General features: G+C 41.5%; 1 protein-coding gene across 1 annotated transcript in view; it reads right to left on the minus strand.

Moving 5' to 3' along the window:
- Positions 1-290: 290 nt before the first annotated feature.
- Setbp1 (SET binding protein 1) overlaps positions 291-25,568 on the minus strand; it is a 356,761-nt gene continuing 331,483 nt past the window's right edge. The window contains exon 6 of the mRNA XM_021214418.2: positions 291-2,076. Within this exon, the coding sequence (XP_021070077.1) occupies positions 1,466-2,076 (611 nt within the window). The 3' untranslated portion in view covers positions 291-1,465. The remainder of the gene's footprint in view (positions 2,077-25,568) is intronic.

Genomic DNA, 25,568 nt, shown 5'->3' on the forward strand with positions numbered 1-25,568 from the left:
TAAGTCCAAACTTGGGCTGTGGAATGGATGATAGACGGAGTATCTGTCCACACGAAGCCAGAGGCTAGAATACAACTTGGATGAGAAATGTACAGCTGAAATGGACCATTTCAAAGACGATTTGTCACACACAGTTTGCATCCATGCAGACTGATAGATTTATAATTACATTATGTACAGCAATGTTTGAGTATATTAAGGCAACCACAATTTGGATACTTTGTCCAAGGTGGCTTTGATACAATTGGAGTGGTGATATCCTTTGAATACTTTATTTATTTTATTTTTTTATTTTAGATAAGAACACTTACTCCCCTTCAATTTTAAGGAATAATTATTAAGAGATAATGGACGTCTACTGTCTTTGTTTCTTTTTCTTAACAACCTCTGACAGCTCTTTGCATGAAAATAATCAGGTACCAAGGCATTGCTAGACAGTTTTCTTTCTGGTGGGTGTGGGATTTTCATTTTTGGTGGCTTATCAGTTATTCCACTTGCTGGGGGGTATTAAGAGCATTTTTTTTTTCCTGCCTATTCGCCACTGATATGTTTTAAGTATAAAAATAACCTGGCTGACACTTGGGTCGACATATCCATCGGCTGCTCTGAGTCACTTATTAAAAAGCTTCTACACTGTACTGAGTTATGTTTCACAACGATTGGGATTCAAAGCCGGTTCCTTGAGGCAGGATTTGAAGAGTGGACTTTACAACGTGAGTAAAGTTCACCTTGTTTAGATGTGTATCACAAAGTTGAAGGCAGCAAGTTAACGGGAGTACATGAAAACACAACACAAAGGAAAAGCAGGAAAGGGACAATGCAAAATCAGTGTACGAGACAGGAACACGAGCAGATCTAAGGTCGCCTATCAGTCCAATTCCACCTTCTGATCACAAGATTCCATCTGAGCAACTGTGCTGTTAACGGAAAGATTCATCTCTCGGGTCACTTGAAGATGATGTTGGTGCCCCAAAGCCTAGCGGAGTTTGCAAACCCAAAGAAATAATAACCAATTATGCGGAAGTGGCTTACAAACAAGCCAGCTGGTAAATTTGCAGCTTTGCTTCCCCTTGGAATGTTTGCTAATGGTGTTTCTCATTTATTTATTTATTTATTATTTATCTTTTTTCTGACCAGCAAATGAAATCGGAATCAAGGGCACACCTGGGATGAGGAAGGTCAGGTGGCCATCTTTGAGCACCAGCTTTGCGTTCCTCGGTCTTCTGCAGCCCGCAAGGATCCTGCCACTGAATAAACAGCAGTGGCAGCTACTTTTTCTTTTTTTGGAGGGGGTTCCCTTGTTCCACTACCCCAGCTCCCTATAGCTCCACCCTGCCCTCTGCCCATCCTGCCCACCCGCTGCAGAGAGGGGCGGGGTGTCCCTGTGGCTGGGCATCAGCCCCACCCTGCCTGTTGTGCTCCCCCCACGTCAGTCCCTGCCCGGATCCCGCCACCCAGGCTCGCCCTAGGGAAGGACATCGCTCTCGCTGGCTCGGGACTTCCGTGGCCTTTTGGCCTTCACCTCCTCTTCCTGGGGAAGGGGCTGCGGCGTGGGCTGCACGGGCTGTGCTGGGGGCTGCGGTCTGTGTTTCCTCTTCCCGCCCCGAGCGGTCTTGGGCAGCGGCGGGGGTGGGGGTGGTGGAGGCGGGGGCGGGGGCAGTGGTGGGGGCGGCGGCGGGGGCAGCGGCGGCGCCTCCCGAGCCATGTGGATGACAGCCTCGATGGTGGCCATCACTGCATCCTGGCCCGAGGCCGGTTCCAGCGCGAGGGGACTCAGGCTAGGCTTCTGGCCTCTCTTGCTGGGTAGGTCAATGCACTTTTCCAGCACTGGCATTTGGTCTCTGGAGTCCTCATCGAACTGTGAGGGCTGCTTCCGAGGCCGGCCTCGCCTCTTCTTGACAAAGTTGTTGCCCGTCTTTGATTGTCTCTGCAGCCGCTTGGCCTTCAGGATCTTGTTCACGTGGTCCAGGTTCTTCTTGGTGGACAGAAGCTTGGTATAATGGCACATCTTCCGCACTTCGCATTGGATGGCTTCGATCTCTCGTCTCTTGAATCTCTTCTTCAGGGAGGAGCTGGCTGCAGGAGACAAGAGGGGAAGAGGTTAAGCTCAGCACACAATGCCCTCCATCTATTGTTTCTCGATTTAAACAGAAAATAACAAAAATAAACACTGGCTATGTCACGTGTACAAAGCATTATTTACATTATTTCAATCCTTGCAGTTGTGCAAAACACTGTGATTGATATTTTATTTCACTGTATTATGAGATAGGATCTCCGTATACAGGGCAGGTTGTCTTTAAACTTTGGATCCTTTTGCCTCATCAGCCTTGTTGAGGGCTCAGAAAGGAGGCTTTCACCACCATGCTGGAGTTCCTCCTTCCGCTCTGTTTTAAAAATAAGAAGAGTGAGGTTCAGGTCTCCCTAGAGTCTTAGAAGCAATGATAGAAAGCACAATATAAGCTGTGTGTATGCTTGCTCTCTCTCTCTCTCTCTCTCTCTCTCTCTCTCTCTCTCTCTCTCTCCTTCCTTCCTTCCTTTCTTTTTTCTTTCTTTCTTCCTTTCCTTCCTCTCTCTCCCTTCCTCCCCCTCCCTCTCTCTTTCTTTCTTCCCTCTTTTCTTTACTTTCTTCTTTCTTTTCTTTCTTTCATTTAGCCATTTGACATTTGACCCAATTCAATTAAGCATTAGTTGATACTTTCCCTTTGTCTGACCTTGAACGCTTACACACACAGCCCACCCACATCACTCAGCCAGATCATACTGTGAAGGGGGTTGTGCCTGAACACCCTGGTTGGGAAGGTGTGGTCTCTTAATATTTTCCCGCCAGTATTCTGGAGCTGTCAAGTGGCCTGATGATGCCCAATTAACCAACTTCTTCCTAACCTTCACCCTCTGGGAAGTCAAGGGCAATATCCGCCAGGTGTTTCTCCATGGCTTACCCTCCCCTGCTGAAGGGTTGTTTGCAAAGGGCCCTTTTCATGTGCTGCTGGCCAGATGCTCCTTTTTCTTTTATGAGCCTAACTTCTCAGGAAGTCCTGTACTGTGCCACTAAATGGCCCTCAGAACTGCTTCGTTTTGAAGTTCAGACACCATAAAGTGTGAATGGCTTCAAGACATAGCGAGCCTTTCACCCCCAGTCCATTCTCCCGTGATTGTCTGTGAGCAGACATCCACGCACTCAGTACCTGTGTCCTGGCAAACATGCAGCTGTACCTGTGCCTGCATACCTGCACACAAGGGCGGGCACGCTGTTCGCCTTTTGTGCTGGCTGCTAGCCGTCTACAGACTTAAGTGTCTCCTCCTCACGGAGTTCTTTGCTGCTGTGATTTGCCCCAAAGAAGCCCACTTAAAAGACTAAACTCGAAAGGGGGCATTATTTTTTTCATTTTATTGTGTTGTTTTCTCATGTGGTCTTGTTATTATTTTTTCATCTATTAGTTGAAAGGATAAATATCTTAAGGGAGAAATGGAAAAATATGCTTAACACTTGGCCACTGTTCTCAGTATTCTTGGCAACTCCCACTTCATTCTTTCCATGGTGCCCTGATTCTCCCTCATGCTGTGGCCCATCACAGACTTCCAGGAGGGTTTTATTTGAAGTTATTTATGCGACTAGCCTCATGGAGTGGGAAGCGCTGAGTTCCATAGGCCAGGTCAAACTGCCACTGCTTTTGGCCAAAGGTCAGCTAGACTGACTGAGCAGCGAATAACTACTGAGCGATCTTTAAAATAAGTTATAAAGATCAAAATAGAACAAAGCCTGGAGTGAGCTTCTCACTATAAAAATAAAACTTTTGTAGTTAGTCTTGTAAAAAGAAAGGTGGCTCAATTATCAGTCGCTCGTGTGGCTTTATGCAGCTCACAGACCATGCACTGTGTGTGCCTCCTGAATGGGCAGGATTGAAAGTTGCTTCCTGGATGGCAAATGAGACTAATCTGGGCCGCCTCCCAGCCACAGCCTTTGGAAGTGGTCTAGTTTGGATCCCGAAGGCAGCGGCTGCAAATGTAGGGACCAGGAGTTTCTTATCGGGCCTTGTTAAGAGACAAGCAATGTACTTCATGCAGAGAGATTCTGAAGAGTTCTGCCACAAACCTCTGGGCACCGTTGTGCAGTTCGCTCTCTCTGTAGTTCGTGCCATCTATCAGGGAACTACCCGATGTACACCCTACGATGCCAAGACGCTAACTCTGCAGACCTGGAGCACAGCTAGGTATAAATTCCAGCTACTTTTATTAGTTGTATTATCTGAGTAAGACTTGACAGAAATGCTTTCATGAGCTACATGCTCACTCATATGGGGGCAAACATAATAGGTAGCCAGGAAAAATGAAGTTTGAGAACGAATCTAGTGTCAGTGATGGTAGGAGGAACCTGGAACATTTGCGGGCTGTTGGCGGGGTATAAATTGGCACCATCGTTTCAAACAGTGATGGGGCAGTAGCTGCTACCATTGAGGGCATGCAGTCTCAGTGCCCTAGCCACGGCATGCCAGGGTCGACTCCCTGACTTATGTGTAATAAGAGGCAAAAAGACTTGGAAGAGGATCCCTCCAAGTTCAGTGAATGAAGAAAACATAAACGCTAATCGAAAGCTAATGAGCCAATGACAACATAGTGAGATAGTAGGACCATATACATATAGCAGTATGATTACATTTAAAACGTTGAAAGAAAAATTCAAATTTCAAAATTTTCTTTTAAATAAAGAAATCATGTTTGTAAAGTTAAAGATGCATGTATTTGAAAAAGAATTTTTTTTTTTTTTGTTTTCATCTTCAGGATCCAAGTGAAAAGCTCACAGTGGCCACTGGGAGGAAAATCAATAGTGAATGAAAGGCTTGGTGAAGGGAGAGTTTTCAGTATTTATTCTCCTCCAAAGTTACCTCATAAGTTACAAAGCTTTTAAACTGGGGGTGCCCAGCAGATGTTGTTGAATGTTAAAACTGTTCTTTATCGGAAGCCTGTGTGTGGGTGCACACCTGTAACTCCAGTACGGGAACAGGTGGACGTTAAGGGCCTCCTTGGCTATGTCCTGGGTTCTACAACAGCTGGAGTACGTTAAGACCCTGTCTCAAGAAACAGAATAAAAGGAGAATGAAGAGGAGGCAGAGGAGAAAAAAAGAAAGAGAAGAAAATGTCTTACACCCCGCTGCACCAGCTGTGACATACAGCAGCTAGCATTCAAAGGCAGCCACTATGATAGAGAAAGCAATTATTCCACTTAGTGTAAATCGTTACTATGAGCCTAATGACTCCTTCTTGGGCAGGATGGTGGTTGACTAAACAACTGTAAAATACCAATGACAAATAGCACCTGGAGATTCAGTTGATAAACTAAAGGCTGTTGGGACTCCAAGTTAAATGACTGGTGTCTCAAAAAATTATTTGGACGAGTGTAAAACTATAAAGTCATGAAGGAGATAAAACAATCTTATTCGGCTATCATTTTAATAAATGTTAAAAAAGAGACTCTGAAACTAAATTTAAGTTAAATCCTGCCTGGGCTTTGCTTGGTATAATTGTTGTTAGTTTTTTTTGTTTGTTTGTTTTTTGTTTTTTTTTTAAAGGTGTAATCGCTGTATTATTATTAACTTTTAACTTTCCATTACTTTGTCTCATATGAAACCATCTGAAACTGGCTTCAAAAGAGGAGAGAAAAAAGGCAGAAGCATTGATGAATGGTGATTGATCAAGAGCTGATATTGCTGAAGCTGAGTATATATGAGGTATAATAATGCTAATCTGATTTGGTACATGCTTCATGGTTTTCAAACTACAAGCTTAAAATTATGAAGGGTAAGTGGCAAACATGCATTTCTTGGACTTTTGGAACAAGAGAGCTACAGTGTTCATATTCTTTCTTTCTTTTTTTTTTTTTTTTTAATTCCAAAGCATTTTATTTGGTCAACAAACCATATTAAAAGATTATAAATTCTTTATTAATATTATCATTATTTTTAAACAGAGAAAGGCTGGGGTAGGTGTGTAGCACTTGGTGATTTTTATACCCGAGGACTAGAGCTTAGGCTCTCTCCTGTAATGTAAACACACTCCTCCACGGTCAGTGTGAGCCTCGCAGGCCTGCTTAGTCTTAGAAAGAAGGTTCACTATCTGAACTTTATTCCATGGCTCGTTCACTCTCGCCATTAGGCACCAGAGCATCTGGTTTCCCCAGTAGCTCTGGGTCCAGTCCTTCTGAGAACATCTTGTCTCTTACTGCCATCACTGAACACCCACTTGAACCATCTTGAGGTATCTGGCATATCGTGGACCCTTGGCTACAGTTAGGACATTTTCTGTTCTCATATCCTTGGGGTTCTCTTCACATAGCTTTGGGACAAGGAGAGATTCACCAGTTCTCTGAAGTCTCACGGGTTCCTGCCCTCTGACTTAACGGTATGGGACAGTGATGAAGTTCCCAGGTTTATTTTGTGACAATCATATGCCCGTGTCATAAGCTATCCTCTATTTGACATCAGATATCATAACAATATCCTTTTCTTCTGCACACTCCGAGGCTGGAGGTCGCTTACATGTTCAGAACACCTGAACCTTATTTTGCACTTATGCACATTTTTCAAACTTTCAGTTCAGAGTCCCTGTTCCTGCAGATGAAGGACAGAGTGGAGCAGAGCTGCTGTGGCCTTGTGCAGGGTGGGTAGTGATGAAGGTGAACCACTCACTATGAGCCATTTCATGCTTCTGGGTCACTTCATATGTTTTATCCCGGGCCAATGAGCTAAATGGTTTTCATTTTTTTTTCTGGATTTAAAAATTGCCGTAATTCTTTCCTCCATTTATTATCAATTGCCTTCACAAAATGTGGGATGGCTTTCTAAAATCTATTTCTCCTCTAATAAATTTGAAACCACTGACTGGGGAGAAGAACGTTTTGGACTTGGCAAGGTTTGGTACTCACAGATCTTTCTCCTTATTGCTCATGAATCCAGCGTCCCTCTAAATGTTTACAGATTTTTTTTCCCCTCTTCAAATTGTTTCATTATTGGACAGTAATTTCTGGGATCTTGCTGCAAAGATTGATTCCATATTTGCCCTCTTTCCTGTCATTGTCCTCTGTCTTGCCTGCTATTTGCTACGCTTACAGAATAATTATGACAGACCCAGGCAAAATACAAATTTACTTCTTTATAGCTGCAATAGAAATAATTTTCTAGCTCCTCAGAACGGCCAAGCGAATGGGTAAGATGCTGTCGGTCCAGAGTTAGACACCTCTTCATTCCTGCTTTCAGGGGCCGGGGATATCAGCACTTGCTGATTTTCTCACATCTTTTATGATAAAAGAAGAATGGGCTTAGCAGCAATTCTTGTCCCTAGATGTAGTGTCAGTACTGTGAGCTGTTTGGTTATTAAATAACCGAATCAAGCCTTGGTTATTTAGAAGACTTTAGAAATTGTTGCTAGACTGTATTTTGTTCATATTAATGACACAGTCTAGATCTGTAAGACAGATTTGAGTGGGTTGTTGGGGAGGCAGATTTATTTATGGACTTCTTAAGAGAATTTTTTTTTTTTTTTTTTTTTTTTTTGTGGTTCTGAATGGCCCTAAAGGGAACTGTGGTCAATTTGGGAGAAGACTTTCAGGATAAAGACAGTTGGAACACTACTGGCCCTAACTAGTCCAGGGAGTGTTGCTGTACATTGACTTCTGGGTTGAAGTATGTTAGAAAGCTCTTTCCATAGATTGTATCTCACCCCCTGTACTTTCTGAGGTTCCAACATAGGCACAACCAAGCAGCAATAGATGATCTGGAAGATGCTGCGGGGTCAGCACATGTGAGCTCAAGAGAAGTTGCCTAATGTTGTACAATGTAAATTGTACATTTTATGCTTTGTACTTGAATTTGAATCAGTAATGATTTTTAAATATGTTTTAATGATGTTTTGTATTATTTCATGGGAAGTATGTGACACCCTGCCTTGGCATATACAATTTCTTTTTCTGTCTTTGAATTTAAATTAGCCCTCTATCTTCCTAGCCTTAAGGATTCTTTTGAAAAGGACAAGTTATTTCTTTCGGTTGAGCTCCTACAGGGGAAGGAACAGTTGAATAGCTGCTGGATACTAAGAGTATGAGAGAGTTCTGTTCTTCGCATTTGGAGACTGGGCCTATTCAACAGGTGGGAACTCATGCCTGGTAGTGAAATTTAGAAAAACAAAATAAAACAACACATTGCTAGAACATCAAAAGCCCTCAGAAAGAGATTTCCTAGTGTTGTTCTGTTCAGTTAAAATGACATTAAATCACCTTTAAAATCAGTATGTTTACACCCGTAAGCAAATGCTACTTCAGGTTTTAATCAGGGAACTATCTTTTTGCACTGAACAGCAGGGAACACAGAGATTCTTGGCTGCTCAAGGTGCTCAGAAAGGGGGTTGGTGTAGTTCTCACCCCTAAACAAGACATTTATACCACGAAAGACTCAAGGAGGAGGGGAAGAAGGAATACAACACTGGGAAATAGGGAGGAAAAACCTGCCAACGTGCCATTCTCTGGGTGTGACACACCCAGGACCACCATCGACTCATAGCTACAAGGGCTATCTTCCCTGGACATGCACAGAACTGGACCTGTCACCTGTTGGAGGTAAATGAGGAAGCTACTTATTGAATGCTACCCCTACTTGCTGAACTAGTAAGCACTAATGAATTCTGGGAAAAGGGGGCTCACTGTCCTCTGTTGTGTGCCCACTGGTAATCCCATCAAGCTCTGACAGGTAGTTCTAAATCTATTCCCCTGCAGAAGGTCTTGGTTAAATTCTACAGCAAAAACAAATAGACATGATTTGGGATAGGCATTTGTAGGGAGGAGACATTGACGGAAGCTAGAAGCAGCCAAAGATGGTGGAATTGGAATATAATTATTAGAATGAATTATAATTATGTATGACATGACCAAATCAAATCTATTTCTTTTAAAAGCAGAGATTGGGAGGTTATTGTGATGGGGCATGTTCTCCACTTTTTCCTTAAAATTATCTTGTACTTTGGTGTTTCTTTGAAGCCATGGCCAGCTTGGGGTATACTGTGAAAGACTGTCCTTTCTCAACTCTAACAGCTTAGAGGTCTTCAGCTCTGTCATTTTACACACACAGTAGTTTGCCTGATGGGAGAGAAGGAGGAGAGGAATGTGGAGTTACTTTATGTTCACCTTTATCTGAAGTGGGAGATGACGCCAGAGAGCAGGTGACATTGAGCAGCTGCCTGTGTCTTCCCATAGACATTAAAGATGTTGGCAAATTAGAGCCTTGCCTTGTGCTCTCCTGCTCTGGACACCTCCCCTATTGTCTAAGTCCCCCCACCCCCTCTAGATTTCCAGTGGGCACCACATTTCCCTAAGAGGAAGCAAATTTATTTGGCTGCAGGATTACTGTATTAATAATTTATGTTCACATTATCAGTTTTATCTGAAAATTAAGTATTAAATAAAGCATTCTAATGAATTATATATGGGACCAGAATGATGTCCTCACTTGGCCTGTACATGCATCTGCCATAACTTGTCTGAAAGTTTCAGGGAAAAGGAGTAAGTTCACAGGTATTCAGGGGTTAATGGAGCATCTTACAAGCTCACTGTGTCCATGAGCTGTGAGTCAAGCTTGTATTCTAAATGTTAGAGCACATTAGCCCTCGAGGTTAATTTTAGTAAGACAAGAATTTTAAATAAAAAAGTTCAATCAAAGTACTTTGTGATGAGATAAGAAGACCCAAGTGATATTTTATATATCACAATAAGTTGTCTTGCTTTCTCACTTTGGTCTGTATAAAATGACTTGGACAACTTTCTTTATAAAACAAGAGTTTGATTCATACTCATGGTTTGGTGTATCCAAAGGTTGTGACTAATGCCACCTCATAGTTGCTAAAACACAGTAGAACACTTAGTTTCACTACAGGATAAGGCCCCTATAAATCACAAAATAATTTCTTGAATAAAACAAAACAAAACAAAACAAACAACCTCATACTATGGAAAGAACACTTTTGCTAATTGCTTGGAAATTTATTCATTATTTAGGAATTTTGTTCCTGAAAATGATAAGATATAATCTGTTTTTTAAAAAAATCCCTTAAATCTGAAAACTTAAAGCTTTTATAAGCAGAGTCAACTGAAGAGATTTGTCAACTCTCTTAGTCAACACTCAGAGAATTGAACTAATTACAAAGGGCAATGCCTTCTGGTTTCTAAGATTACCTAACTTTTAGTAAGAAAAATGGCTCACCATGTTTCTGAGAAAATCTTGTCTAATTGATGTTGAGAATGAAGAAATGTTATGACTTAAGTACAGCCAGGAATGTTTTTCTACTTTGGGCCCATATCTACACTCATAACCTATTTCTACCAATAAAAGACACAGATCAAACAATTCAAATCTTCAAATTATATTATTATAAGTGTGAAAACACAAGGGAATTAAATAAAGGTTGCATTCAAACTCAGTCTGTTTGTGTTCCTTAAACCATTATGAAAATTGTAAAATTGGTAGAAAAATTTAATAGCAACGCAGTGCTTTTGTTTCATTGATAGAATCCATTAAGTGGAATGTGGAATTATTTTGAGAAAGTCATTTATATGTGAATTATTTCAAAGTTTATGTCTTGAAAGGGAAACATGTTCTAAATATGCATTTAACGGGATGACTACTCCCAGTGATGTCACAGGATGAAAAACATTTGGAGTTTACAACTCTACAGTTGTTATGTGCTTAAAAATACCATTCAGCATTTATTCAGTCACTTCATATTTTAACTCCAGATCTTATCTTTCTCTGAGCTCATGTCTAGGAAGTACTCAAATTTTCCTGAGGACGAATAATGCCTGGTCCTCAGAACTGACAGGACAGTTCCAGCTCGGTAGTCCATGTTGGCTAATGGTTCCTCACACACTATAAATTCCTAGAGACTAAGCCTGGACCAAATTTATCTATAAATTCTCTCATTCATTACCAATTGAACTTCAGGAAATTGCATGGCCATCAGAGGAGTTCTGTAGCCACACAGAGCTCTTAGAAGGAGATTTGAAGCCAACCATCCTTTATTTGCTTAGGCAATGTTGAAATCCAGGTGTTCCTTGGTTTCCAGAATACTTGCCTTCATTGGGCATGGTGATACAAAGCTAAGCACTGATGTGTTTACAGGTTGGAAAAAAATCACCTGAGGCTTTGAATAAATAAAGGCAGCAGTAATGTAGTTGGGAGAAAGTCTAAGCCTACCAAGAACATTGGTAGGAATGCTCTAAAGATGACATGTGGGATTTTGATTGATCTGAGAAAGTTGGATGAAGAGCAAGGGCCTAAAGACCAAAGAGTGAGCCTGAGAAGCCTATAGCTCCTGTGTATGATCAGCAGAACTCCCTCAGATGCATCCCAGATTGCCTACTATGCTCGAACAAAAGATCTTCTCTGAAAAACCAAAGCAGAACTTATCTGGAGTCTGGAGTTGCTGCTGGGGCTTTTGTTAAGTAGTGATTTGGAAGAAACAAGGAGTGCGAACTGAAGGAAACCAGAGAGAGAGCCACTAAACCCCAGGCTATTTCAGTAAACATTGGCTTTTGTTGTAGCCTGGATCAAGCCCACAACTATGAATAGACCCCAGCTTCTCAACTGCCAGCTGGGACCCCAGTCTGTGTCCTGATATCTGAACTGGGGGCTGTGAAAAGGAGGGGGAAGGGTCTATGGAAGAGTTTGAAGGAAGGGAATGGGATGGTAAGATGTTATTATATTATAATCACAGAAAGAAAATTAAATAATGTCAACAGTAGGAGGTTTCTGAACACCCAACAACAGTCATTAAAAGTCAAATATCATTTCACATGCGTAGGGTAGTTTATGTCCCTGCAGCCTCGGTACTGGACTCACATGTGTGCCTCGGGTTGCACAGGATGTCACAGCATGCAAAGATGTGCCTTCTGAAACATCTGAGCTCAGAGTTGAGGCTGTTGTGCTGTGTGAATTGCATTTGTTTATATTGCATATAAAGGCTTCTGCACTCACAGAAGCATTGTGATGTAGTCACAGAAAATACTTTTAACATTTCCTCACCACCATTCCTGGGTAGCTTGTGTCAACTTCGTATATCTTTGTATTTGTTATGTATTATTTACTGAACTGTGCTATGTTAGAAGGCTCGATTTCAAAATTTGCTTTGAATTGCTGACTTGGGTATCATAAAAAACCAAAAATCCATTCAATGACTTTTGGCTGGGGATTAGGAAAGGCTTCCTAGTCATTCTAATATATCTTAGACAGACTTCTACCATTTCATACTATATATTGACGTAAATCAGTGTTTTCAACATTGATGATCATGAAATGAAAATATCACTCAACAGTGGGAAATATTGAAGTTGGTCTGCATCTGAACATATCAAATACTCAAATGTGAGTCAATCTATGTAAAAGTAGACTAGGATATCTGCTTAAGAAAGATATAAACTTGACTTTGTCTTTAATAAATGGTAAATTATGACATAAAAGAACTGTTTTAAAATAAATTTCTTTCTGATTTACTATCTGCAAATGTTCATACCTATGAGCCTGCAGTTGCATAAAAAGTTCTTGGGCACAAAACAGTGTCAAAAGTCTCTCAAATTTCATGGTGAGATCGATCCTAGATTCAATTTCTAGTACTGAAACAGGACCAAAGATAAAGAAGTCTGGACTAGACAACTGGGGGAACTGGGGAGAAGTGAAGTCTAGGCCAAAACCTTTCTGTGACTGAGCTCCATCAGTTAAGTGTCCTAGTTTATCAGTTAAGCAAGGTGCAAGGTTAGGCACAGTCTCCCAAAGGGGCTATTTCTTTTTCCTCTCTCAAATCCATTGTGGCATTGTCTTTAACCATAAATTGATGTTGTATGTAATGTGACATTTTACATGCATGTTCTTACTCGACAGTGAGTTATTTTTCCTCTTCTTAATTTTGAAAACAATAAAAGGAAGACAAAATATGCACCAGGGTGACTTTAAAAATAGTACATTTAAAATTTGTGTGCTAAAGGGATGAAAATTCTTGCTGACCATGCCTGAAGTTTATGAATTACAAGAAACTATGGGCCTTGCTTTCTTTATGGTTTGAACAAATCAACTTGCTTACGCAATCCTCAGGTTTATTGCTGGAGATCCAGTAGATGCTGACCTGAAAATCCAGAGGAGTGGAGCTACTAGTCTGAATTGTCAACCCACAGTTCTCTAGCTTTAGGTAAAGCTCTTATTCTCTTTGAGAAATTGTTACTTCTGGATCATGATCTGCAAAAGGGCTCATGCCACCAGATAGTTTCTGTTCTAGATATGACATCCTCAAATCCTTTATCTAAGTTTCCTACAAGACCAGTTCTAGACTACATTCCATTTTCATGACACTCCTCTAGAGACTTAAAAGATCTGCTAAGGTGTTTCTCAAGTTAGTACCCCAGAATTAAACAAAGTTGGCATATAAAAAGTGTTTAGTACCAAAGACTTGAGCTGATTCATTTCTGTAATCAAAAAGTACAACACTTACATTAACGAAGGCCATACACACACACACACAAAAAAAAACTGTACATTTTCAATAGCACACATACTCTTGGGTCATAGAAAATGAAGGTTCAATAGTCCCTTTAAATGTTTCAATATACATTGCCATCAAACCGTCATGCTGCCGTGGAGAAATGTTCCTAAGCATAGCTGTAAACCTTTCATTTAAATTTGCAAGGTTCAATTTTATTGGTCCCGATCATCCGAGTTTTGAACCACATTAATCTTCATTTCTACCCCTGCCAACTTTTGAGGCCTTTCCTTTTCAAAGAGGTGAATAATGTCAAAGTTAATGACTGCCCTTTTCACTCTTGTGGGCTTGACTCAAATAACTCAACGTCGTTTTTACTAAAATATCAGCGTATACAATAAAATATCTTTGCATTCTTCCTAACAACAATCAGCAATTACACCCATTGCTTTAGACTTTCCCATGCTGTCAAATTCATCTGCTTAGCAGATGATGGATGAAGCCCAGAGACAATAACTCTGCATGGCCTACAGGTGTGTGTCCAATTCTATTATTTCTGCAAGTGTCAGAGAGGATATTGCCTCTGGTGGAAGATAGGAAGAAAAGTCTTGCACTGTGGTTTTTGTTTGTTTGTTTGTTTTTTGTTTTTGTTTTTGTTGTTTTTCCCCCCAAAGGCAATGATCTTGTCCTAGTGAGGGAAAACACCCAAAACTAAATAATGCTCATTTTGATTCTAGTGCTTACCAATCTTCCCCAGAATTCATTTATCATTGAATATTAAAGCTTTTTCAAACTTTTATTATTTTCAAACCAATATCCTACCTCTTAGTAAATCCTACCCCATCTTTAAAACTCCCAGTAAGTCCTCTTTTTAAATGCCGTCCCTGACCTTCCATTTAAATGTTAACCTTTCTGCTCCCGTTACATTGCTGGCTTCTCTCTGACAGCACCATATAAGCTGTCCTATATTTGCATTGTAGAATTAATCGATGTTTATCCCCCCTCTTACGCCATGTCTTCCTACTGAACCAGGACCATGTGTTAGCTTTTCTCATTCATTCTCAGAACAAATATTGAAGGAGCCCCATGTTGAGCCAGGCACCGAGCCAGGCGCTAAATTCTTTGCCTTTCTCCCAGTGACTAACATGAAGCTCAGCTAACTAACGTGAACTGAAGTCATTCCTAACCCAGACTTCTTTTTTTTTTTTTAATTTTTTATTAGATATTTTCTTACATTTCAAATTCTATCCCGAAAGTTTTCTATACCCCTCCCCCCACCCCTGCTCCCCTACCCACCCACTCCCACTACTTGGCCCAGGCCTTGCCTTGTGCTGCGTCATATAAAGTTTGCAAGACTAAGGGGCCTCTCTTCCCAATGATGGCCGATTAGGCCATCTTATGCTACATATGCAGCTAGAGACACAAACTCAGGGGGTACTGGTTAGTTCATATTGTTGTTCCACCTACAGGGTTGCAGNCCCCTTNAGNTCCTTGGGTACTTTCTCTAGCTCCTCCATTGGGGACCCTGTGTTCCATCCAATAGCTGGCTGTGAGCATCCACTTCAGTGTTTGCCAGGCACTAGCATAGCCTCACAAGAGGCCACAATATCAGGGTCCCTTCAGCAGAATCATGCTGGCATGTGCATTAGTATCTAGGTTTGGTGGCTGATGATGGTACTTCTCCTAATCCAGAACTTGGCATCAACTTTGCAGATTCTGTACATGGGGAAAGAAAGGATGCTTGGAGGGAGATCAGAAGTAGCATGTTTTAAAGGGGAGCCTCACACTGCACATCTCAGTAGCTTGCCACCTGCCTGAGAGAGGTGTTAAGGTTGAAGTCTCAGCCCTGTGACCACAAGACCCATGAAATATCAACCAACATCCAGTATACTCTACAGAAGAAATAGGGGTCAGTAACAAAAAAAAAGTTTGCAACACATTACAAGTCACTAAGAAACTGGTTTGAATGTTTAATAAAGTTATATATTGATGGAAACTAGGAGTCTTCATACTGACTCTCTAACACCAAGAAGTTATTCACATGTAAAACAACACCCCCCCCCCCTCTTCCTCCTCCTCCTCCCCCCCCACCCCCCCCCCCCCCAATTCAACCGAAAAGCTTAGTGAGGAGTAAGGAAGAGAGGAAAAGGGAGAGGGAGAGAGGCAGGCAGGGGATTGATTGGCTCTGTAAAAAAAATAAATAAATGTTCAAAGAACAGTTTCAGGTTCCCAGAGAAGGAGGGCTATACCAACATTTTCCATATATCCTGTTGCCCCAGCACACACAAAGCCTCCACCATGGACGGGTTTTTATTTATGGCTGAACATTTGGGTCCAAATTATAATTCTCATTGAAAGGAGGGAAATCACATGTTGTCATGACTAGCTGACGTACATTCACATTCTGAGAAGTATACCCACAGTCTGCTTGGGAAAAGAGTACAGATCCCCTTCACTCCTAGGCTGAGAGAGATCACAGAACAAATACTTTCCTCACTAATTTCCAATTCTTGACAGTTTGAGAGGAAAAGCTCAGTCACCTCTTTCCGGTTAGAGCCTCTAAGTTATTGGCTACTAAACCACAAGGCTTGGCTTCTAGGAAAAGTTAGTGTAAACAAATTCAACGTTACAATGCACAGGGTGAGAGGGTGACTCATGAACACAACACAGACATATGCTTTTGGGTAAATAAGGGCCTGGATCATCAGCTTCGAAAGTCTGCTTCCTATTAATTACACAACAAAAATGAACTTTCCATATGTAAAACCCAAAGCACTTAGCTCTGGCAACTTGCATGAGAAAAATACCAGGATTGTGGGGTCCGAAGTACTAACAAAAGAAGATTTCAAAGAAAGCCTTCTGCAAATACCTTCAGGCACAACTGGACAGCATCTCCTGGAAGAATGTTTTGGAGCAACAACATCGTTCCTAAGCTCCCAGCAATGTCACTTGGGTTGTGGATCTGGCTCCCCTGATGAAGTGGCAGACAATAGTGGGCGTCTCTTTTGTTCTGGGTTCTGCCATCCCTCTGGGGCAAATCCTGAATGCAGGCCATGTAGTGTACACATACTTTGCTGAGACCATTACACAGTTTCATTTCTCACCATTAATACCTTTTCTATCATTGAAAATGTTCACTGCAAGCTCACACTCACGTTTTCTAGGTATTATAATGACCATGTGTTGTCTCTTGGCATAGAGGTATTTAAGGGAATGGAATTCCCAGGCAGGAAGATTCTTATCAGGAAAAAAAAAATTCTATGGGAAGTGGGAAATACCTGAGTTCTTTCCTGGGACCCCTACAAAAGCAGACTTCACAAGACAGATTAATAGGATTCATTCCAATAGTCATTATAAGAACTGATTAAACATTAGGCATCTGGACTTGGGGGAAAGGGAAAAAAGGGAAAAAAGGGTGCTTTGGCCTTGCTGGTGGAGATGTGAGTACTTGCCACACATGCTCAGTGACTATGTCTGCCACATTATATCTTACACTATCCAAGGCAAGTGGGATGCACTCTTCCTGCCCTTGAATGGAAACAAGGGGAGAAAGCAAAAGAACTCCAATTTTTGAAAAACCTAGGCAGAGCTTCTTTACATGTGACAGTGAACACTGTAGTACCTCAGCACCCCTCCTCACAGGGATGAAAACCAAGACCTCTCAGGGTCAGCCACTTTCCAAGAAGAGCTTATAGCTAACAAATTATGGACCTAACAATACAGACAGCTCCTTCCTTCCTTCCTTCCTTCCTTCCTTCCTTCCTTCCTTCCTTCCTTCCTCTGTTTCTTGAGCCAGGACCTCATTGTGTTACCATGACTGCCCAACACTCACTGTGTAGCAAGCCAGCCTTGAATTTCCAGTGATTTCCCTGCCTCTGACTCCTGATCATATATGCCACCACAGCCAGCTAACACTGCTTTAGTTCATAGACAGTTGTATAATATCATTTATTAGGATCGAAGAGAAGACAAGAAATGAGAAAACATGAGTCTGAATTTCTTTATCAACTCTTACTGTTGACTACCCTGTCACACTAGTCCCAATTTATAATGTCAGAGGCCTCTTTAATTCCACAATTCCATAATTAAATAATAAAAAATATCACCTCAAGTTACACATAATTTCTGCTGGATTAAAGATCCTGAACACTGTTTTGATTCACTTTATGTATATTATATATAAAATTTAAAGTATTCCAAATCTGAAACACTTCCAGTTCTAAGCATTTCAGATGAGAACTCAACACATTTGTATGTATGTCCACATGCATATATATACATATAAATTTTAAATTGACTTTTGAAATTATATTCGTCTATTAATTTTAACAGTGTATATGTAAATTCGGATTACTCCCACCCCTACCTTCCTTAACAGCTCTCGCTGCTGACAAAGCCCTGCCTCTGCCTCCCTGGTGAATATCACCTCAAGCAGCTAGCACTGCTCCAGGCCCCCTTCCACATAGGAATCTACTTCTCTCTGTTCATGTCTTTATTGTCTAGTTTTATGACCCACTGATTTTAACCAGGGCCTTCAGATTGACCACAGGTTTGTAACTTTGCAATGGAGCCCAATAGGCTCACTAGCCAGTATATATAGTTCCATGAGTCTTTCTCCCAGAGTAGGCTCTCTCAATAAATGACTATTGACAGGTTCAGTCTTGTGAAGACACAGTGCTTGTAACCTCTGATGCTATGAGTCTAGGATTGCACGTTATATCCAGAAGATGGAATTTTGTAGCCATTATCCTTGTCCCCCAGAGTTTACATTCTTTCTTTGATTTCTCTTGCGAAATTCCATCAGTCTAAGAGGGGATGGTGTAAATGTCCTGTTTATGGCTTCCTATATAACCATAATTTCTCAGCACCTTTAGTAGCCAAGAGTCTGTGTTCATTATTGTTCACTGTAAAGAGAAGCCAATTAAGGCGGAGAGCAGCATTTGTCTATGGATGAAAATACAGGCATTTAGAAGGCAACTAGACGCCATGTTGGCATGTTGGTTTAGCTAAGAACAGCCATAGTCAACTGCAGGAAATGGGTTAGGGTTGTAAAGGAAGGTGTAGTCAGAGTTGGAGGACACAGTCAATTTCAGAAAAATGGTCCCAGTCTAATGGCTTAAATAGATTGTCTTCCAACCATTGGCTACCTGATGGTACAAAGATGTCAGAAGATCTAAGTTTCAAACTCCTTGCCATTCTTAATCAACAGATTAGAGCTTTCTGGTAGACCAGCCAAAAATATACCTCATGCTCCACAGCTCCTCTTTTGCTTTCATTGTCTCCCTTTGAGCTTAGGCTGCAATTTGAATTGCACTCTATTTTGATTCCAAATTTTTCTTTCACCCTTATGGTATTTCTACATACCCAGACAGAAGCCAAGACAGACACTCAGACAGACAGAAACTAAGGTATCTGGGAAACTTTGCAAATGAGTCCTGTGACTCTCAGCTCTCTGCTAGTGCTCTCCCTGTGCTCAGGACTCTCCAATACCGTGAAACTAGAAGGCAGTAACTGCTCAAGTGTGGAATGATAGCTGGGCAGGATGGAAAGAGAAGGGAAATTAAGGGGCACAGTAAAGGAAAGGAGCCCCCAATCCGGAGGCAAGCTGAAGTCTCTGACAGCGGAGAGTCACTTATGCAGGCACAATAAACAGCGCCTGCTGTAAGGATGCTGAAACAGAGTCAAGGTTCCTTTTCTGCACAGGTCTTTTCAACTAAGGATGTTTAAATGACAGTAAAGCATCCTGCAGGCTGAGCATACAAGATTTTTAGGATGCGTTTACTCCTTTCCCAGGTATTTTTCTTCTTTTCTTTTCTTCTTTTTTCTTTCCTTTTCTCTTTTCTTTTCCTTTCTTTCTCTCTCTTTTCTTTCTTTTCTTTCCTTTCTCTTTCTCTCTCTCTCTCTCTCTCTCTCTCTCTCTCTCTCTCTCTCTCTTTCTTTCTTTTTGTCACAAACAGGTCTATCAATCTTTGTTTAAAATAGAAACATCCTAAATCCTATACAACCCTAGTGATCTGGGGCATCTTGGCAGTTATAATCCTATCCAATGTGCCTCAGGCATTACCACATAATCTCACCCAAATTCCTTAGCATTGCTCTGATGATGTAACTTCAAAACCTCCCAAATGGTATACATGGATGGCTACTGTGGAGACCATTAATGTGACTTTCTTGGAAAAAAGCCACATCTACGCTCCTTGGGATGTCTTACCCTCTCCCTCAACAGCTTCTTCTGTGAAACCTCAGGCTTAATTCTATGTCAAAAATCCCTCCTTAGTAGAATTAACGCCTGCTTCATATCGACTAGTCCTGAAGCTCTTTTCTAAAGTGAAGTCTAGAGTCTGGCTTCACCTGAGTTACAGTCTCTGGAAAGAATGCCCCTGGACACTGCAGGTGACAATGTGGAGTTGTGTCCCCAGGCTGCATCCATAGCAGCTGACCAAGCTGGTAGTGTGCCACATTACTCTTCACTCTATTCATCTAAAATAATACTCATTCTCTTATGTTTTTGAGTAAGAAAGATCTGCCTCTAAGAGTGTTCAACTCCTCAGGAGCTGGGGCTGACTCTGTATTTGACTGTGCCATTCATAGGGTTGAGTTTATTCTGGGAGCTGCCTAACAGGCTGATTTTCGGTTTTTGTTTTTTTTTTTTTTAAATTTATTTATTGTTATATGTAAGTACACTGTAGCTGTCTTCAGACACACCAGTAGAGGGCATCGGATCTCATTGTGGATGGTTGTGAGCCACCATGTGGATGCTGGGATTTGAACTCAGGACCTTTGGAAGAGCAGTCAGTGCTCTTACCCTCTGAGCCATCTCACCAGCCCCAGGCTGATTTTGTAACGAATAATTAAATATTTATGTGCCTAGGGATATGTGACTAGGATGAGTTTGATATACCAAAAGCCTACAGTGATACAGAGCATGGCCTGGGGTTAGGATTCTTGGAAGGGAAAACAAGGATAGAATAGTTTTCTACATAATGATAGGATCTGAGTTGAACAGGGTGATAAATCACGGCAGGACATAACTTTGTTTTGGACATGCGAGGTGTCACTAAGTACTTATATATTAAGCATCAGATATGTGATGGGTATTTTTACATGTATGTGTGCCTACACGTTTGTGTGTGTGAGGGTTGAGGGTATGCACATGTGGGTGGAGGCATACATTCAAATGTGTGTGCATGTCTGTGTTGTGTCACTGGCCTCAAACTATCTGAGTTGTTGTGGTTGATTAGTTGTCCCATGAACCCCAAGTCTCTGTATGTCCCTACTTCCCAGCATTGGCTTTTTGGGTGAGTGCCACTGTGTCTGCTGTTTGTTTTGTTTTGTTTTTGTTTGAATATGCACATTGGTTATCCAACTCCCTTTCCTAACAGAATCATCTCTGCTGACCCTGATGAGTACTTTGACCTGTGTCTTCACTTCTTCCATATATATATATATATATTTGTGCGTTCCTTTTACTGATGAAGAAACTTAGAGGCCCGAGGTGTCAGTCAGTCTCCCATACTTGTATGAGAAGAACAGAAAAGTACTGTGGTACTGTGACGAGGACTCCACAGCAATCCCATCCTTGATTTCCACCTCACCTCAGTGTGGTGGAAGACTCCAGCTTCCTGACCAGGCAATACATCTCACCTCTCTACACTTCATTTTTTTTTTTTTTTTTTTTTTTTACTTATATCATGAGGAGGTAGGCAAAGGTCCTTGTTGGTCTATTCTAACCAGCAAGATCTTATCTAGTCCTTCTCAGGGAAAGCAGCAGGAGAAAGATGTTGTGGTGAGACCATAGCAGCTGGAGAGCTGGAGATACATGGGTAAATAAATCTGCATTAATTATCTCATAATCCTTACTTGATTCTCATTCTCTCTCTCTCACCTCTCCTCTCCTCTCTCTCTCTCTCCCCCTCCTTCTCCCCCTCCCTCCCCCACCTCTCTCCATCCGGTGGTCTCTGTCTCTGCTTTCTTCAGCCGCCTGCAGCTTGCCTGGACCACTCAAGATCATTCTTAATGACCATCATTACAGGTTTCTTCCACGTTGCCTGGGGCCATCTCTGCAGCAATGAGCAGGAGAGACTTTGCCCTTCTCTCAACAGCTGGGCACACTATCCCAACTTCACAGGAACTGAGCTTCTTCAAAAAAAAAAAAAAAAAAAAAGCCCACCCTCTCCGTTAATTACAGGAAACCTAAAGTGCGATGCCCCTTCTCATTAACAGAGTTGCTTTCAGTTGCCACTAAATTATCTCACCACCATTAAATCAACAATCTAATTAGACTTCTGGAACTAGAAAAAGCCAGTGAACAAAGCAGGGACTGCACTTTCATCTCAACACTGGTCATAAAATATTTGTGCCTTTTCTTTTTGCCCTTTATATAAGCTGTCCCTGGAAGAGTCCTCTCCTTCTCGCCCATTTAGAAATAAGAGCTGGAATATTTGATACGAGTATCTTAATAGAAATCACTTCACGTATGGGAGGCTTTCCTTACCACATTCTCAGAGTGTGGAGTCCTCATTACAATAATCACACCTGACTCCCCCTGAGCCTGATGCCTCACAGCCAAGCCTCCCACTGGGCTCCAATGGAGGCGTGAATGATACTATCACTGGGAATAAGATAAAATGTATTATTATCATTACTCTATTTTTAAGAGGGTCTGACTGTGGCATGAGGTGGTTGGAGCATTATCTGCATGATGCATTCAGAGACAAATTGAGTTAAATTTCTTAGGCATGGCGCATTTTCAAACCTGTCATTAAAGCTTCCATCTTTTTTTAAAAATTTTTTTTCTCAAAGATCTCAGTTTTGGAAAGAAAATAATTAGCTATATTAGATCCAGACATATTTATTGAGCATCTATTATGTGCCAGCACTGCACAAGGTTCTTCTTACCATACTGTGTTAGAGGACTGCTTGATAGCAGTGCTCTGGGTCTTTAGTTCTCTTCTTTGTATTCCTTGCATTACACAGGTCTAGCTGGCTTTTAGGCTGTCTAGTCCACTTGAATGAGGCAAAAAAAAAAAAACTAAATATGGAATGATCCACGCCCAGGAAAACAGTCACAGTGTAAAATCAAGTACAACATAGGTCAAGGCAACTTTCAGTCATTCACAGATTGGCTGCTGATGAAAATTCTCTATACCTTCTAAGTGATGAAACATACTATGCATCCTGATTTTTCTCCTAGTCTCTGAAAAAGCACGTGTTTATATTGGGTAAGACTAATTGTGTGTGCGTGTGTTCCATGGATATAAGTGTGTGGCTTGGGAGTGCATGCTGGCAGAACACTAGGTCTTTCTCTATGTCTTATTGCCTTAAGGCCTGGCCTCATTGAACCAGAAGCTTGCCCTTTCGGCTAGGTTGCCAGCCAGTGAGTCCCTGGGTTCAACCTAGCTTAGCTAACTAGTGCTAGGATTACAGGTACGCCTAGTCATGCTGGCTTTTTATGTGGATGGGAGGGATTTGAACTCGGGGCTGATTCTTGCAGAGCAAGTGTTTCTAACCACTGAGCATTTTCCTCAGGCCCTATCTAAGACTCTTTCCATAAAAATAGCTTTCCCCTGAGGTCACCAGACATTCTTGGATAAGCAGGTGAGGTGTTCCAATGTTTCTCCCCAAACATTATCAGAATGACTTCATTTCTAATACTTATGGAAGATAAAGGCATTGTCTCACTGTACTAATTGATATGAAGCTAGAGTGTCTGTTTACAATCACTAGTTTTCTCATTTTCTCAGAAAGTAGTTGTCCAATACATCTCAACTAATATCTAACCTTCATTTATCTTCTTTCCAACTCAGCGCTAAACACTGAGTCTTTTAAAGGTTCAACGAGGTCTGATAACTGAAGACTGGATTTAGTCCAATGGCAGGTGTGGGCGTCCAGTGGGCACAGGAGAAGCCAGGGAAGCAGTGGTACTCAATGACTGAGTACTAGGGAAGAACCCTCATACATTAGCATTCAGATGACACAGAGGTTGTATTTATAAGAAAAAAACAACAACATCAAAGGTAGAAAACAGATAGTAACAATGAGAATAATAGCCACAACACCAATAGCAGCACCAAGGGCTGAGCTTAAGACGAATATTCTAGGATTTTCACAGGTGTTACTTTATGTATTCTTCACCATGACCCTCTACACTACATGGTATTTTCTCCCCATTCTACAGATAGGAACATTGAGGCTGGAAATAACCCAGTTTATAAGAACAGACAGTATCAAGTCAGAATATACATATTTGACTGAAGCATTTAGTGACCACATAATGGGAGGGTGTCCTTCTACTCTTCCAGTCACACCTGTGCAAGAGCTACTAATCACTCCCGTAAAGGACTGGTTATTTCTTACTGGTTAACGTTCCAGAAGTCGGGCAGTCTATATATTAATTTGTATATTTGTTTATTGGGCACTCGCTGACCCACCTTAGCCAACAGTCCCTGATTCCTACAGAGCCTTTCTTCTTTGTCTCTTTGTCACCATCCTTATCAGCAGGCGTTCTCCCTTAAAGAGCTGCTGGTAGGTCTCTTAGTTTGCTTCCTATGCTGGGTAAACACTATCGTCTTTAGGAGGAATCAGTTCCATTGGATCTTTTGAAAGACAAGGCTTTTGGCTAAATCATCCATGAGGAACATTTTGGTTAGTAGCTTCATATTATGATTGTCCATAAGATAAAAACAGACAGACAGACAAACCAGACACGTGAAGTACATAACTGCTCAAACCTCAACTCCCCACGACTCGGTTTTTCATCAGAGCACGGTTGTTTCCAAAGACCCTCTCAAGGATGCAGTGACAAAGGGAACAATCAGTTGTTCAAGACTTGGCAGCTAGAAGCAATTTCCAGTCATCATCTTCTAGCTAGCTGAGTGCTGGGTTCCATGCTCATACCATTAGAATCAAGAACGCATACTGCCTGCCCTTTGTAAGGATTCTGATTGGCTTTGTTCAGGTTTCTTGATGACAAGTGAAGTTATCTTTGACTGGGCCTTAAATTAGGGTTTATGACTAAATTGTTTAAGGTATGTCAGTACCCACAGTGACTAGCAGGACACCTAAATGGTTAACAGTCTTGTGAGACTTAAGTGTCATCACTTATCCATGGACTGTGGTATTGTTGAACTTGACAATGTACAGCTTGAGAGAATAATGGATTAGCTATGATACAGAACAGAGAGATACAAGGAACTGTTATGTGTTTCACTCTTAGCACTCACAGCCACACCGTGTGTGTGTGTGTGTGTGTGTGTGTGTTTCTTCACATGTGTGTCTGGAGTATGTCTCTCTGTGTATATATGTCTCTGCCTCTCTGTGTGTATGCATGTCTCTGTGTGTGTATTTGAGTATGTGTGTCTCTGTGTGTGTTTGTGTGTGTATCTCTTCCTGTCTGTCTTTCTGTGTGTAGAGAAAGACAAACAGAAAGAGAAACAGCAATATATATTTCATTTCCATCATTCTGTCCTTGAGATTGTGGTATACCACCACCACAATCTTACTGTTGTGACTTTTCTTGTTACGATTTGGAATGTACCTATCAATACGGTCTTCCTAAATATGATGGAAGAAAAATAAATCCATGGTACTAGAGTGAAATCATGACTTCTGTGTCCATTGTGTGACCTCCCGGAGAAGTTATGTCAATACTCAGAGACAAGAAAAAATTAGCCTGACTTACTCAGGTATAGATTATCTAATATGCTTATTAAATCATTATTGGGCAAGTGTAATAGAAGTTGTTTCAAATTATGCATCCCTTTGAACAAACCTTATTGAAGCCTTCACTGCATTAGCCCTAATGACTCCCAATAATGATGCAGCTTTCGCTTGAATGAGGCTTCCTTCACCGCAGCAGATCAATACCTATTGAGCAGTGTGATCACGCAGGCTGGCCTGTTAGAATACTAGCGGCCGGGCCACCATTTCTCCCTCCCCTTCTCTCCCTCAAAGAGCTCATGATGGTTACTGTCTTGGGCATCTCCTCCATTGCCCAACCTATCAATCAGTAACGTTGCCGATAGCCTGTGTCTCGCACTCCACGATACTAACAATTTTCCTTA

This window comes from Mus pahari, chromosome 15 (assembly GCF_900095145.1).
Source record: "Mus pahari chromosome 15, PAHARI_EIJ_v1.1, whole genome shotgun sequence".
In the NCBI taxonomy this organism is placed as follows: domain Eukaryota; kingdom Metazoa; phylum Chordata; class Mammalia; order Rodentia; family Muridae; genus Mus; species Mus pahari.